At 35.9% G+C, this 17,011-nt stretch overlaps 1 protein-coding gene across 3 annotated transcripts; it reads right to left on the reverse strand.

The window, feature by feature from the left end:
* Positions 1 to 333: 333 nt before the first annotated feature.
* Positions 334 to 17,011, reverse strand: LOC110762272 (P-loop containing nucleoside triphosphate hydrolases superfamily protein). 3 transcript variants are annotated; one of them, XM_088244410.1, is made up of 33 exons: positions 16,739 to 17,011; positions 16,521 to 16,610; positions 16,302 to 16,420; positions 15,828 to 15,941; positions 15,657 to 15,738; positions 15,295 to 15,362; positions 15,141 to 15,215; positions 14,850 to 14,995; positions 14,668 to 14,770; positions 12,972 to 13,052; positions 12,738 to 12,806; positions 12,576 to 12,635; positions 12,335 to 12,496; positions 8,416 to 8,472; positions 6,963 to 7,208; positions 6,824 to 6,886; positions 6,558 to 6,743; positions 6,250 to 6,354; positions 5,241 to 5,324; positions 4,939 to 5,088; positions 4,627 to 4,740; positions 4,440 to 4,526; positions 4,155 to 4,358; positions 3,900 to 4,064; positions 3,386 to 3,592; positions 3,163 to 3,252; positions 2,944 to 3,039; positions 2,351 to 2,445; positions 1,717 to 1,795; positions 1,470 to 1,616; positions 1,214 to 1,333; positions 1,060 to 1,131; positions 334 to 702 (listed from the first exon to the last, which is right to left on the reverse strand). In XM_088244410.1, the coding sequence occupies exons 1-33, from the start codon at positions 16,860 to 16,862 to the stop codon at positions 478 to 480; spliced, it is 3,885 nt and encodes a 1,294-aa protein (XP_088100536.1). In that variant the 5' UTR covers positions 16,863 to 17,011; the 3' UTR covers positions 334 to 477. The 3 variants fall into 3 exon arrangements, with proteins under 3 accessions (XP_088100536.1, XP_088100535.1, XP_088100534.1); XM_088244409.1 differs by having other exon boundaries at positions 2,899 to 3,039; XM_088244408.1 differs by having other exon boundaries at positions 2,351 to 2,440; positions 2,894 to 3,039; positions 16,739 to 17,010.

A 17,011-nucleotide genomic window follows, 5' to 3' on the forward strand; every position in this document is an offset into this window, starting at 1 on the left:
AAAATTAATTATTTAACTAAACCAAACCAACTCGTCAATACGGTAATTCGGATGAGAAGCCCACGCCAACTGGCAAATACACGTTCTTTCATTGAAAAGAAAATCAATGCGTATTCACCCCTACAGTGTTCATCACGTGTTGCCTCATCGTAGTTTTCCATTTTTCCAGTTGACATATTTATGGGATTGTTCTCAACTACAAGAATTAAAAATGCAATTGGGCATTTTGTCCATCTGTTTTGTTAAGGGATGATCAGTAACTATAGTACCTGGCCTACATTATTCAAAAAGAACCACAAACAAAAATAAAAAATCGTTGGCCGAACACTGCAGTGAATAACAAAATAAGAAATTAAGGTCAAGGTCAAAGTTCATAGCTGTGCACAAGACACTCATTCCTACTAACTTATATATTTTCATTAAAAAGTACACAAGACACAAATAATCATGCTTTACAACTTCTTGATGAATTTTTGTTCATAACCCCTTTGCAGCAAGCTGCTTCTTGAGGCTGAGGACCTCGACTCCTTTTGTCGCTAACTGCTCCTTTAGGTTTTTTGAAGCCTCCTCAAACTTCTTGTTCATGTGATCGGACTCATCCCGTGTTTCTTTATATCTACTTCGAAAGGCATCTAACTTTGCTTGTGCCCCTCGAAGCCTCATTCGAAGCTTTGCCTTCTCTATGCCGTTTTCAACTTGATCCTGTTTGAAGTATACCAAGCCAAATTAAAGACTAAACAAAAGAGAGATAATATTACTTGGGATGGTCTTTGTTTTTTTTTTTCCCCTCATTCGTTTCTGAAAGGAAACAACTACTTGGGACAGTTCTAAATTTGTGAATTCTGACAACTCCAGATGAAAAGTTTTTTACTTCCTTTTTTTATCTTCTGTGGCAGAAATTTTGACCCCGTTTATAGAGCGTGGATCTTATTATCCAAACTGCTATTTAACCAAAACCTATCAAACCCAATTGTTGAAGCTGCAGCTGCACATCTATTGGTCATGCCCAGAAAGATGAAAACTACGTTGCACAACAAATGAAATTATACAAGCACTTACTTTGTGAATCTTAAGCTCCGTGCTTGAAATTCTCCTTGTCAGTTCCTCCACTTGAAACTTTGCCTCCATTAACTGGTAGTAAGTTCATCAATATTTGAAATGACTCAAACAATTTAGGTGCCAATGAGAAAACAAGGACTTTTCAGTGACCTACCAAGTCATTGTAACGTTTATCGAGACTTTCTTCTTCAATTGCATGTTTCTGCTGCTCTTCGATCTGAGTCACTAATTTATCCTTTTCCTTTGACATAACACAGAGCTGGTTGTTCAGACTCTGTAGACAACATGCAATCAATCAAACAAATGGAAAAAGTTCTGGAAAAATAACTTTAGTTTCTTCCTCAATACTACTGAACTTTTCTCCCTGACCATTATATCCTGGTGCGTAGAGAACAGAATGGAGATCATACCTGGTAGTCATTTGAAAGTTCTGACAACTCTCTTATTCGAGTCAACAAACCTTCTCTTTCTTCACTCAGAAAGCTGAGCTCCTTTCGAAGCATATTCACTTCCTCGCATTGATGAATTCCGCACATCTCTGAATTTGAGCTCAACATCTAAATGGTTTATAAAGTAAATGTTAAAAAGCCGTGCATACCAATCATTGCATTTTGTGTAATAACCATACAATATTCTGAGCTAAAGCAAATAACTCACTTCTTCAGACCGTTTGCTCAGAGCACCAGTTATATTTTCGTCATTATTCACTTGATCAATCTCAAAAGACTTCTCCATGCTACAACAGAAGAAGTATAATAAAATAACAATGTTTTGGTCTTCCAGAAATTCATGACTTTGATATTAATATTCAAGATATTCTAATAAATCTAGCAGCAAAGAAGATTCAATAAAATGACAACCTAATAAATCCAGCAGCAAAGAGCAGAAAGTAATTTTTATAATTAGATAACAATTTGTGACATTATCCCAAAAACGTACTACAAGTCTATCCCATCTTTGGATATTCTTTTAACATTTTCCGACAGTAAAGAATTATGGAAAATTTATCCTAAGCCTAACCCCCTAAAAGGACTAACAAACCTTGAAAGGTGAAAACATGAAATACCACAATATACCTATCAGACGACCATTGAATACCAAAAGCTAGCTTTTTAGGGAATTAAATTAGAGGTCCATATAATTGCTTAATTCAGCAAATGACAATATGGCCAGCATTATTCCAAAATAACAAATTAAACATGCATTGCCGCTAATGTTATATAAGACCAAATAATATACAAGAAGATATCAGTTTACGGAGGAACAAAGAGGAAAGGAAACTGACGCAAACCTGCACGTCTTCTGTCCCGCCGTTTCCTCACAAGAAGTTAATCTTTCCCTAAGGACCTTGCATTCTTTTCTACAAGACTCCAATTCATTTCTCACCTTACATTTTGACATGATCATAATCAGGTTAAGCAGATACCGCTATGAATAATCAAGTAACAAATATTCTTGTTTTTAAACATTCTATATCACAAGTAAATGCATCCGAAACAGGTAAAGACCAGCTACACTATCTAGACAAAATGGTGATAACAGATCTTTCCTATTAGTCAAACAGGGGAAATGAAATTCATATTTTTGCAGACAAGCAATGTGGATGAAGAGATATCTTTTGTGATACCACAACCAAAGATTCAGCCTTAGAAGTTTCAGCAGGAGATAATCAAACTGAGGGTGATACAATACGGTCAATCCCTAATTACCAAATTCACTCAAAGAAAGAAGGATGTGCATGCCCGCAATTTCCTTTCGAATTGAAATTTTCGGCCGATAACATTTTGAAGAATGGCAAGCAAACTCTTCATGATGTACACAAGCGGAGATGAACCTCACCTCTGACATTTCCTGTGATAATGATGTAATCTCCATGTTGTATACCTTTGATTTCTCTTCTATGGCTTCAATGGAAGCCTTCTCCTTAGCTGACCATATTGCTCTTTCCTCCTCCATTTCCAAAAGGGAATCTGTAAGTTGCTGCCAGCCAAAGATACAATCAAATGAGCAACTGTGCACCAAGAAACACACACAGGTTAAAAATTCAACTACAGATTGATGTTTTTAATTTATAATTCAGGAAAAGACCCAAAACTAGTCTACCATCGCCAAGTCTTCCTTTTCTTCAGTGAACATTTTAATGGAGCCTTCCATCTTTTGCTGCTCAAATTCAGATTCTTCCAGCCTCTGTTTCTGAATGTACGGATAAATGACAATGAAAAATTAAAATATTCGCACAAAAAAACAAACTAGCAAGTTATTTTTATAAATGAAAGTAGAAAAAGCCTTAGGATAGTGTGAAAGAGAGAAATACGGACTAGCTTACCAGGGCCAAAAGCTCTTCCTGCAATGCATCCAGTTCCAAGTTTGATGTACTCAATTTTTCAGACAGGTTTTCTAGTTCAGATGCTAAACCTTCGCTAATCGACACAGCATTTTCTTTTTCCCTGTATACAGCTGCTAACTCTTCCTCTAGAGAAGTCATCTTTGTTTCCATTTCAAAAGCATAAACTTCCATCTTTTTGTATTCTTCCTGAAAAACAGGAAAAACAAAATAATAGAGTTGCCATCATTGAATACTAAACAAGGCTCAAAAAGCTTAAGCAAAGTAGAATAACTAGGACCATAAAACATAACAAGTAAAATTCTAATTTTACTTTAATACCTTAACAAAATATTAACTATCAAGTCATTCTCTCTTCAGCAAGAAAATGTTTCTTTCAGTATAAGCATCTCTTCACATCAGCACATGGACATTTACAGCTAAAATAACTTGCATGTGCATATCAAATTTTATGCAGGATAGTAATGGAAGAGAACTTATAAAACATTGTCACCACCTGCATTGTCTGTTCAAAAGCAAGGTTTTTTGTTCTTTTAGAATCAGACATAACTGAATCACGCCTTCTACCAGCAAGTGAGTCACGCTTATTCATGTCACGTTCAAGAAGAGAGTTCTGACCATGCAATCGTTTTATTTCTCGTTCGGCAGAAGCTTTTTCACCCTGCAAACGAGAGAATATGTTTGTGAATGCGAAAGGTTGTGTTTGGATGATATCAATGACAGAAGAACAAAAAAGGCATAAAGCTCAAACCTCCAGTTTGGTCTTCTCTTGTATGGCATTCTTAAGCTTAAACTCAGTCTCTTTCAACTTCATTCGTGTTTTCTCAACATCTTTTCTCAAACTTTCCTTTTCCTTAGCCAAAGAACAAGATGATAAACCTGATATTTCCTTTTCAAGAACTTGCATATAAGAAAGATATTCTTCCTTTTCCAAATCCTGTTGTTCCAGAAGTTCCTGAAATAAACTACTATCAATGAAAGGCTTTTACTGGTTACTAACAGTGATAAGCATATTAATACAAACATACAAGCTTACCCTCAAGGACTTTTCAGAATTTTGAGCGTCTAGTTTCAGTTCCTCTATCTGGTTCTGAAGATCAACTGTTTGATTGTACAAAAGGCACTGCATACCAGATAATAATACAGCACACAAAAATTTGTCAATGTGGTCAAGAAGTAAATAGATTTCAGGGTTTTTCAAATAAGTATAGTTACAACCGAACCTTTTCATTCTCAAGTTCAGAAACTTTTTCCATCAGGTACGAGTTTAACTTCTTGTGGTTACAGATAATATTCTTTTGTTGTAAAGAGAACTGGCACATTGAAGTCTTGAAATCCTACATTATAAGGAAGTCAAGCCACTAGATGGTGAGAGAGAATACAAGCATTTATAGAATAAAGACCCGCACAGGCTTCAGAAAATAAATTAAACGAACCTCTGAGATAACTTCTTATGACATCAGCAAGCAATATCTTTAGAATACTAACTGAAAGTAAGAAAAGCCATTAGGAGCTGATGTTTCGAATGTACTCACTAGGAACGTATCAAATAGCACAGAGAAACTCTTAGAGCCCTCGTCCAGAAGTGAAGATACACTTTCTATTACTATTTCTGAGCTTTGAACTTCCAACATTATTTCTCGGACTTCCTTTGCAAGCTTGATCACCAAGTCAGAACTTTTGTCCTATAAAAAGATATTAAAAGTTAGCTGCACAGACTTCGAAAGAGAACATGTATACTCAACCAAACCCTATATTTATGAACACCATAAAATATGTGAACAATAGATAAATAATGACTCGCCGTAGAAATTAACACAAAGGAAGGAGATCATACATCCACTTTTGCTACAGATTCGTTCCAAGGATGCTCACGAGCGACCCTAGCCTCCTCACGTGCAATTTGAAGCTCTTCATAGAGCTAAGGACATCAAACAACACATGCCAATTTAAAAAGCAAGAGACAGTAGTACCATCTTCATAAAAGATAAAACAATGGAAGTGAAAGAAATGACCGTTCTCTGGATCTTTCTAAAAGAGAAAACAGAGAGCAGCAAGTGAGTAGGCTTGTACATACATAGATGGAAACTTTAAACAGATACAACACTTTGACTTGATATGCTAATAGAAAGGTTTATTTAAGGGCTATATAGAAACTTGGCTTCTGTGACAGGAGGAGAACATACGAGAGACTTACACCTTAAATAAAAAACCTAAAACAAATCATTTTCCTGTTGAGACATTAAAAATGCATCCTGAAACGGTATTCATAGTCAAAATTCATACATATATATATATATATATACAGAGGTATGTTGAATAGTCAAATATATATATGGAGGCATGTTGAACAGTGGGGGTCCTGATCATGTATACAATGGACACAAACACGGGTGTGTGTCTAGTTCGGTTAACTGCAAAAATCTAAACACACACACACACACACACACACACACATACATATATATATATATATATATATATATATATATATATATATAGAGAGAGAGAGAGAGAGAGAGAGAGAGAGAGAGAGAGAGAGCGCAAAGTTTTCTGTTAAAAATGAAGCCTGCTTGTATGGAATAAAAAAAAGTATTGTTAACCATTTTCTTTTCCTGCGTTTCTTATTACGGTGGATGGCCATAATAAGCTAGAATCTTAAAAGATTGCAACGGATTAGCATTCAAACAAAAAACTGCAACTTGATTGTTCAGTGCAATTATCGGCGTAAATGTTTAAACCTACTAACACCCTAGAAAAGTCTTGAATAAGTGATGAAGCTCCAGGTAGATGAAATCTATTCACATGCTTATATATCACAACCGACTAGCACAAACCACAATTACCTCGCCAAACTTCTCCCTGGCACATATGTTCTGCTCTGTTGCCAGCTCAACTACACTATCCAGATTCTGCTGGCTTGAAGACTTCTCTACTTCTAGCATCTTAATCTGCAAGTCGACGACAAACAATAAATGACAAAAATGTCAAAATGAATAAGCAAAGTAATAAAAATAGCAATAACTACATACTGAATTATCAAAATTTGCAAAGATAATAAATAAATAAATAAAACAAGAAAGAATATCAGAAACCGGGTCCATATGAAAAAAACAAAACAAAACAAAATAAAACAAAAGAGTAAGAGGACGACCTGTTCTTGAAGTCGCTTAATCACAAGAATAGCCTCCGACTCTCTTAAACTAATGTTATTGTCCCCATTAATGGTACCATTATCGAGATAAGATGTGAAGTAGTCATTATACATTGCTCCAGAAAACATATCAGCCTCAGCAAGCTTTCGTGTCAAGCAATCAATTCGTATCTCACTCAAAGTTCTCTGTATGAGGTAATGATTAGTATAGAGTGCAAATAGGTTTGCTGATATATTGAGGAACATGAACAACAAAATATACGAACCTGAGTTTCAAATTTTATAAGCAAATCTTCATATTCTGCTTGCAAATCTACTAAATCATTGTCCTGCAAGACTATGGAGATTAAAAATGTGGATTGCCAAAAGTTCAGAACAGAAAATGTAATGAAAAAAAGTACAAACCAGGGGTAAGCTTTTCTTCCTGGGTGGCACTTTTCTCCTGTTAGTAACATGTAATAAAGCACATGGATCAGGAAGAGCAGAGTCATCCAATGTGATGTTTTTACATTCTTCATCTTCTTTGCAAGACTCATTCTCAGCAACTTCAGTCTCATGCACCAGTTCTTGAAAAGGAAGAAGTGGTCCAACATCACGCATAGGTCTCACGGTTTTTGCTGCGGATGCCTTTGATTGGATGGTTGATACCACCTAAAATGCAGCAAAGTAAAAATAGCTGAAACTTGTAACATAACTGATATGACATGGTCAGAAAAAGTTTAGAGACCATATCAAAAAAGATAACAAAAGTACTTAATAAGTATTTCCAGCAGCCTGCCTCCTGTCTTGTTATCTAGAACTAGGCAATATAACAGTCACATAGATATACTTAACATGTTCGCACATTATAATCTAGCCAGATGAAAGAAATGCATGAAGCCATATGAAAGGCTCAACAAAATGCAACATTCCAATTGCTGAAGATTGGCTGCAGATGCCATTTTCCTTATTTCCAGCTTTAGTTTAGGGCCACATCCATCATATGCAACACGGTGTGGCTAAAAATATGGAGAAACTGATGAGAGAATTTCCATGGGAAGGGATGCTGGAGGGGAAAAGAGATTATTTGGTCATATGGGATGTGGTATCTCAAGTGAAGGAGAAAGGGGGTTGGCGGTTGGGCCAATTTGGTGAAGGGAAATGAGGCACTACAGGGAAAATGGTTGTGGAGATTCAAGGGGAGAGAGATTGCCTGTGGTATGCGATCACTAAAAGCAAATATGGACTGCATGAGAATGCTTGGTATTGGAATATAAGCTGTTTGCTGCATCAAATTGATTCTGATTGAAGAGTTGACTTCCTTGATTAGCTTAATTGTTAATTGATTAGATCAGTTAATAAAGATGAGGCTAATTTGTATTTCTGACTTTGTGTCTTGGATTTTTATTCAAACACCTTTGTACTCAAGTAATGCGACACAATTTTATTTCAACAAGATATCACACCTATGTCCAGTGGCCATCTTGTCCACAATTTTGAAGAATTTCGTTTTCCTTTAACGAAACTTTGCTTCCTAACAATAAACAAATGAAGAATTGCATAGTTGTACAGTTTGAGAAGATTGAGGTTTCCATGATTGTATCTTCTGGTGAATTCTTGTTTGTTAAGCTTTGTACTCATTTCAATCGTAGTGAAATTGTGTCTCAAAAAAAAATTACATTTCTAGTAAGTACCCAACAACACCATACAATTTTTTATTATTTTGCATTTGAAATAAAATAGAAACACAATATGCATGCAATATAGAAACATATGTACAAGAATAAATCTGTCTTGTATAGATTAAAAATTGGAACTTACAATTAAATGAGAGATGAAATGAAGTAATCGTATACACTTCGCAGGAATAAAGTATTACCTCTCCCTGAGTCTCCCTTGTAAGATTACCTGGACACCAAGTATCACGCCTCTTCTCCTGCAGCAACAAACAGGAAAACTTAACAAGAACCAAAGGGAGAGAGAATGAGAGACAGACAAAAAACAAGGAGGGAAGAGCTACTAGGGATTATATAGGTAATAAAAAACAGAGGGAGAGAGAACGAGACAGACAGACATAAAAAACAGGGAGGGAAAAGCTAGTAGGATTATACAGGTAAGAGGATTAGCAAGTAAACCATAAACACAAGTTATAGGTGTAGATGGTCAGGAAACTGTCACCCTCAATATGGGAATAAACATTCGTTGGGAAAAAGGGCCTAAATCAAATTTGTCAAAGAGGAGTTACATAACTAGAGTTACACTAAAACACAGCGAAATCTATCGAAAATCTCCTAGGTTAGCTATTTATATAGCAGATCGCCTGTATTACGTGACACAAACATGACTCAAGTTCCACTAAATCACAAGTAGTATGAAATTGTCACTGGTACAGAACCAATATAACTTCGTTCACAGAGCATTTTCTCTTCTTCAACATGGACCTAATCAACTAATATCCCAGCCCAAAGAAGCAAGATCATAGAAGATAACGTAACGGATACACAACCTCCTTTTTGTGCTCTATTTCTTAAGGGTTCTTTTATATTTTCAGGACTAATGTGCCAAATCAACCATTCTGTACATTTTTAGTTATGCATGAAGTGTGCACCTGGTCATATTGGTCAGCCATTTTAAACCCTCCACATATATACCAAATCTCTTACAACTTTTTTTAATGAGACTTTTTTTAACACAAAACTCATACAATACACAGAGTGGACAAGGAGTCCACAACAATTGTACAACCAGAACAAACAAAAACAAGGTCGTATCAAGCCTCAATACATCAAAATGTAACTAGCATCTGTCTTCCAATCTCATAAAACAGCAGAAAGACCTTAAGAACATTACAAGAAGAATCCCGTAGAGATGGACAAAATTCAGATCAACTACACAACTCTCATCCACCTTTGGCCCTCTGTAGTCCTCAACGCTTCTATTCCATTTCATCCAAATGACCTAAAGGACAACCAGAACTCTACAGCTCCGTAAAACCTTCAGGGCTCGTTTGGTACACAGGATTGGCTTGGACTGGCTTGGACTAAATTTAGTACCATGTTTGTTTTATCTAATCCTAGTTTTAGATGGGATTGCTAATACCGGGCCCACCAAAAACACCTCTTTAGGAGGGGGCTACTAATCCCATGTGGAAAGGGAGGATTAGCTAGTCCCAATGCTCACCAATGTATAAAATGCATATATTATATTGTAAAATTAATAACATATATTATTATTATTAAACTTACTTACATATATACTATAATGTACATATATACATGTATATACACATAAATATATCATATATATATATATATATATATATATATATACCAATCTCATAAAACAGCAGAAAGACCTTAAGAACATTACAAGAAGAATCCCGTAGAGATGGACAAAATTCAGATCAACTACACAACTCTCATCCACCTTTGGCCCTCTGTAGTCCTCAACGCTTCTATTCCATTTCATCCAAATGACCTAAAGGACAACCAGAACTCTACAGCTCCGTAAAACCTTCAGGGCTCGTTTGGTACACAGGATTGGCTTGGACTGGCTTGGACTAAATTTAGTACCATGTTTGTTTTATCTAATCCTAGTCTTAGATGGGATTGCTAATACCGGGCCCACCAAAAACACCTCTTTAGGAGGGGGCTACTAATCCCATGTGGAAAGGGAGGATTAGCTAGTCCCAATGCTCACCAATGTATAAAATGCATATATTATATTGTAAAATTAATAACATATATTATTATTATTAAACTTACTTACATATATACTATAATGTACATATATACATGTATATACACATAAATATATCATATATATATATATATATATATATATACCAATCTCATAAAACAGCAGAAAGACCTTAAGAACATTACAAGAAGAATCCCGTAGAGATGGACAAAATTCAGATCAACTACACAACTCTCATCCACCTTTGGCCCTCTGTAGTCCTCAACGCTTCTATTCCATTTCATCCAAATGACCTAAAGGACAACCAGAACTCTACAGCTCCGTAAAACCTTCAGGGCTCGTTTGGTACACAGGATTGGCTTGGACTGGCTTGGACTAAATTTAGTACCATGTTTGTTTTATCTAATCCTAGTCTTAGATGGGATTGCTAATACCGGGCCCACCAAAAACACCTCTTTAGGAGGGGGCTACTAATCCCATGTGGAAAGGGAGGATTAGCTAGTCCCAATGCTCACCAATGTATAAAATGCATATATTATATTGTAAAATTAATAACATATATTATTATTATTAAACTTACTTACACATATACTATAATGTACATATATACATGTATATACACATAAATATATCATATATATATATATATATATATATATATATATATACATATATAATATATATAATATACATATATACATGTATATGTATATGTATATGTATATTATTATTATGTATACATATATACATGGGTATAATACATAAACAGAAATTCTCTTATGCGGACATCCGGACGTTATTATCGTGCGGACGCCATGTATTTTGTACTACCCCTCTCTATTTTCCTGCCAGTTTTCAATAGGATCCGCACGATAATAACATGCAGACATCCGGATAAGAGAATAACTGAATACATAAATATATATATATATATATATGTATTTTATAATATATATCAGTTATTCTCTTATCCGGATGTCCGCACGTTATTATCGTGCGGATCCTATTGTAAACAGGCAGGAAAACAAAGAGGGGTAGTACAAAATACACTGCGTCCGCACGATAATAACGTCCGGATGTCCGCATAAGAGAATTTCTGTATATATATATATATATATATATATATATATATATATATATATATATATATATATATATACACATACGTATGTTTATATTATTTATAATATACATATATACATGTATATACACATACATGTCACATATATTATAAAATACATATGTACACATACATAATACATGTATTTATACATATATACATATACATAGATAGTTTTGAAAAAAAAAAAAATCTAGTCCTAGTCCAAGCGTACACCAAACGCAGGATAAGTGTTATCCAACTTAGACCAAGCCAAGCCAAGCCAAGACAGTCCCTAAGCATAGTCCATTCCAAGACAATCCTGTGTACCAAACGAGCCCTCACTTTTTCCCACCACCAAAATCTTTATGCCTCCCTCAACATATATGAGCACTCTCCTGGAATAACCCAAACCATAGCTGCTTCCCTAAACAGGTTAAACCACAATTTAAAGCAACTGAGCAATGAAGCAATAAATGGTTCACTTTCCGCTGCCCTCTGCACATACCACACCAATTTGGAGATATACACACATCTAGTCTTCTCTTCTTTAGTAGGTCAACACCAATTTACAGCACTCTAAGAAACTACCATAACCTGGCGAAAATTGTCTTTCCATGGTTAAGACTTGACCCGCTCACAGCCAGTCTTGCATCTCATCCATTTCCATGGATTCCATACTGCCTTCTGGTCACAGCATACCAAAAAGATTCCCTTTCCAAAGGAAATCCCCACCCACTTACCCAACAATGCTTAGGTTTTTAATACCAAATTACCTATCCCTAATCCCCCTCTCTTTGTGTATCAATATAAACTAAATCTTATCTGATTGGAAAGGAAACAATAAGACCAAGCACATATTTTCTGTCTAAAGATAATGGAAGCTTGAACTTTGTAGTAGTTATTCTCATAATTCCGAAACAATAAAAATAAGAAACAAAACATTTATTTGAAAATCAAAGAAGAGAAGTAATGAAAATTAATTTATCATCTTGCAAACCTTCTTGAAGCGATCGTGAGTCTCATCCCTATTTGAATACAAAACCATTGAGCTCAAATTTTCAATTTTCTTAGCTTGCTGTTGCACCATCTTCTCTCTTTCGGCTTGGGCTTTCTTTTCCTCCTCCAACTCCAAAGCTATGCGCTCCCTCTCTAACTCAGTCTGCACAGCAAGTATACATATTCCAGAATACACTTGCTTCTTCTAGTTACAGGAAACCATAAAGTGTATATTGTCAAACCTGCAGTAGTGTATTTCGCAGATTGAGGATTTCCTCTGCCCAATGTTCTGAATGAGATTCCTGAAGCAGAGAATAATAAAAAGCTTACACTTCACATACACAATCTAAAATTGATAATAATTATAAATGAATGACAACGCTGGCTATAAAAATAAAACCAACCTGCAATTTGGCTCGAAGCACCTCAATTTCCTTCTTTTGACGCTTTAGAAGAGCAGCATCTGTTAAAATCTGCCATGAAGAAACGAAATAGGTTCAAATGCAGTAGTTAAAAATATATGGTAGGCATAAACGAACCAACCTTACGGCCAATAAATGCCTACTAGGCAGAATCTCAAAGGGAAGATTTAAATTTAACCCAAAAAAAATTAAAAATTTAAAATGAAAAAAAAAAACCTCGTTGACACGAGCACAGTTTGTGACACGTAATGCTCTACTTGCAAATTGGAGACTGCTTTTAGTCTCGTCTGCATGAATCTGTCAAACCAAAGATTCTGAGAAACCACGCGAGAACATACAAAATAAAATATCATAATTCTAAAGAATATTCAACTGCACAAGTTACAGAAAACATGAGAGTCAGAAGCAAACAGTACCTTACAAAAGTTGGGTGTCAATCATTAACACTCTCTTTTGACCAATACACAATATACCACTATTTTTCGAGTTGAGTATTCTTGTGGTTGATTAGGAACCTTCTAAGAAAATTTGAACCTAAACTGAAAGTACTAGATGATATCCTCTTTTTCTTAATCGCGTTTCTACTGTTTGAAGCAGGGAAATTTGAAATATGAAATCCAAAATTTCTTCCCATAAAATGTGCATCATATGGTCTAAACGTAATTAAAGAACTTCTTTGCCATATTCAGGACCCTGTCCAATGTAAGCTAACAACCAAACGACCAAAGAAAGGAAGCCCCTACGCCTACATACATAAACCTATCCCATAAGCGTCCTGTTACATGTGCACACTATTCGAAAAGTTGAGACCTAGAACCCTCCAAGTAATGCCTGTCATTTAACATTCTTTTGGTGCAAAAAGCGGTGGGTCTGGAACTCACTTGTTCTTACATTTCCCATATGCTTTAGGGCTGGGGTGGCGATGGGTTCAGGCTGCTGGGGTTAGTTGGATTATTCCTCAGCCACCCTCAGAAAGTCTTTGTGAACTATTTAAGTCTTTTGGGGGTGAAAGGAAAGCATGGATATTATGAAATGGTTTTTTGGGTAATTTGATTGGAGAGAAGTACAATAATTTTTGAGATTATAGTTGGGATGAAATGGAGACCTGATGCAGGACAAGAGGGATAATTAATAGACAAGATTGAAGCTTGTTTAAAATTAAATCTTTTAAGGCTGTAAGATTGTAGTTTTTTGGTCAAGGGCTGTAAGATTGTAGTGAGAAAGAACAAAAGGGAAATTTGTGGAACGATAAGCAATTATAGGAAAAGGATAGGAACTACTAGCACCACACCAGTAGAATTCTAGGAATCACTCCTAGAGGCCTTAGTGCATCACAACTAGGGTTAGGTTGCATCACACAAACTTAGAGAGCTGAAAAGTTCCGACAATTTTATTCGATCATCAAATTATCAAGGTGTAAACACTTTTATTCAACCATCAAACCTATCCATTTGTGTTCCTCATCAAGAACTGTCGGGGAAAGTCAAGTCTGCTTTGGGGTAGATAAAGTAGGGTTTGTTTATTTCAGATGACAGCATTATAGTTTGGCTTTTTTTTATTTATGAGATTATCAAGATGATGGACCTCTTGTCCAACAAGACTTTGCTCCTTGTATTTAGGTTATTATTTAGGTAAAGTACTGGGCAGCGGTATGGGCTTCTGTTTCTCCAATTTTTAGGAAAACATCCCTTTCAAAAATTTTGCTTGATTGGAAGGCAGCAGTGTCTTGATAAGGATTGGTTTCTTCACATAGTTGGACATCTATGTACTAGTTGTCTTGTTTCTTTCTGTTATTGGTGGATTACTTGTCCACTTTTCTGTACGTTTTCTTTATGAAATAAAATTTCTCCTTTTCAATAAATAAATAAATAATTCTGTTTATCATTTAAAAAATGACCATCAGAAACCTTACTTGTGCTAGTGTGATGTTGCATATTATAGCTGTATTTGCATTTCCACCCAAAGCAGGTTGCAAAATTCGCGTAAGTTTGCTATCTCGATATGGTACATGTCCCCTGCATCAAGTACTGAATAAGGTCAATACATGATATGTACATAGAAATACACTTGACATTCAACAAATGCAGAACATACCCTTGACTCTCAGCACCTTCACTCAATTTTTTAATGACAGTTCCCAATGTCATAAGGCTTTTATTTATATGGGAACCCTCTTTGAGCCGGACACCTTCAGCACCGGTTTTTGCAGCACGTTCTGAACCAGCTAGGTCCACTAAATTCTAGAACCAAAAGAAAACATTCAGAGCAAAACAAAAGAATATTTGTGAGAATTACAAATACAACAAAAACACATGTTTCATCAATAGTAAAATAGGAGGGAAGGGAAAAAAATAAAGATATCTATTAATTTTAATAAAAACATACCAAAACTGAAACACGGACCGCATCACAAGAACTACCAATATCTTCATCTTCGTTTCTATCTCGACTTTCAATTATCTATTTAAAGCATAACAATAGCCATATGAGATGTATAACCTAAATGGCAACCAACAACGGTAAGGATGTAAAATTGTACCATGCGGAAAATGGTGTGGGACCTACTACTGTACAGATTCATATTTGTCTCTCCAATATGCCGATGAGCTGAAATTTTAAAGGATGATAATGTCAATAATAATGTCAATATGCCTAGGTCAATAATAGCACCTTGCTTTTAGGTGAAGGGAGGGATTGAGAGTGGATGGTGTTTTTATAAATGGTCTCTACATGTGTATTTCTGTGCCGGGAGTTGGTGTGTGTATGTGTGTTGTGAGTAAGTAAGTGTGTGTGTGTGTGTGTGTGTGCGAGAGAGAGAGAGAGAGAGAGCGAGAGCTAAATAACTCTTGAATAGTATTTTGAAAAAGAAGAATGCGTATGATACTGTAAAAAGGTAATTACATTCCCCAAACTCCATGAGATCAAGGACTTGCTCTGGAGAGGCAACAATTTCTTCGCGCAATCCAGCAACATATATCCCTCGCTGCATGCGCATAAAGGGAAACAGAACTTGTAGCAATATAATTATTGACAAAGTATCATAATAATTCAACTTTATAGTAAATTCAATACCTCTAGACTTTCATGAATCTGCAATTTTCGATGCTCAGGAGCCAATAAATCATTTATGTCCTCATTATAGATCTCCATATAAGACATTCGTAAAAGAAACTCCCGATCAACATCCTAAAAGCAAGAAATAACCTGAGTATGTGCATACACTGAGTTTACAATATAATATTCAGTAGTTCACAAATACTAATAGCTAAGCTACGTAAATAAAGGCCACCTACTCATTTCAACTGTTTTTACGAGTCCAGGCTAACAACAATTTTCTGTAGCTGAGAACTGAAACGCTAACGTGATTTCTAGAGCATGTAAATGTAATCGTACAACTTTTCACTAAACCTTTTCAACATTAGAACTAGCAACGCTAATTTGGTAATAGAGTTTTAAGATTAGTTACTTTGGCAATTTACAATGTTGCCCACTGATTTAACCATTTTACACATTTGACAGTCCAACCCACACTTACTAAACGAGTACCTGTTGAATAATGTTGAACACCTCACGCACTGCAAGAGGAATCACCCCCGGCTCAGTAGCCGACCCTCGGATTGTGTGAGTTTTCCCACTGTTAGTTTGCCCATAAGCAAAAACTGTTCCTACAAATAAGGAAAACAATGTATAATATATATATATATATATATCAGAAATTGAAGTGAAAATTCAAATTAAGTCAAAAATGGGTATAATTGAATGTACCATTGAAACCGCGAACTGCGGCCGCGACTATATCTTTGGTCTGAGATTGGTAGACCTCGAAGGTCTTACAATCTTCACCGAAAATTCGATCTACAAACCCGAAAAATAAACAAAGAAGGAAGAAAATATAAGAAAATTGGAAAATAAAAACATTAAACCCATGGGAGTTAAAACTGCAGAGCAGCAGACGCGAGAGCGAGAGAGAGAGGGTTTGGTACCAAATTCGAACTTGGAGGAGTGGTTGGGGATGAAGATGGAGTTGCCTGAGATACGCCAAGGGCTGGTCTTGGCATCTTCAGCCGAGAGCGGTCGAGCTCGCACGGTCACGTGTATTCTCTCCATTCTCTGTTTTGCAGAATTCGGTGGCGATTGCTCGCCGCAATTATGGTGGTTTTCAAAAGCTCATTGGGGTTTTTCTGGCTCGGCTAATTTTCCCGCCTCTGTATCTGGGTGCTTTGGAAGTGGAGGACTGGTAATGACGGAAATAGGCT

This window comes from Prunus avium, chromosome 7 (genome assembly GCF_965620075.1).
Source record: "Prunus avium chromosome 7, drPruAviu1.hap1.1, whole genome shotgun sequence".
NCBI classification, from domain to species: Eukaryota; Viridiplantae; Streptophyta; class Magnoliopsida; order Rosales; family Rosaceae; genus Prunus; species Prunus avium.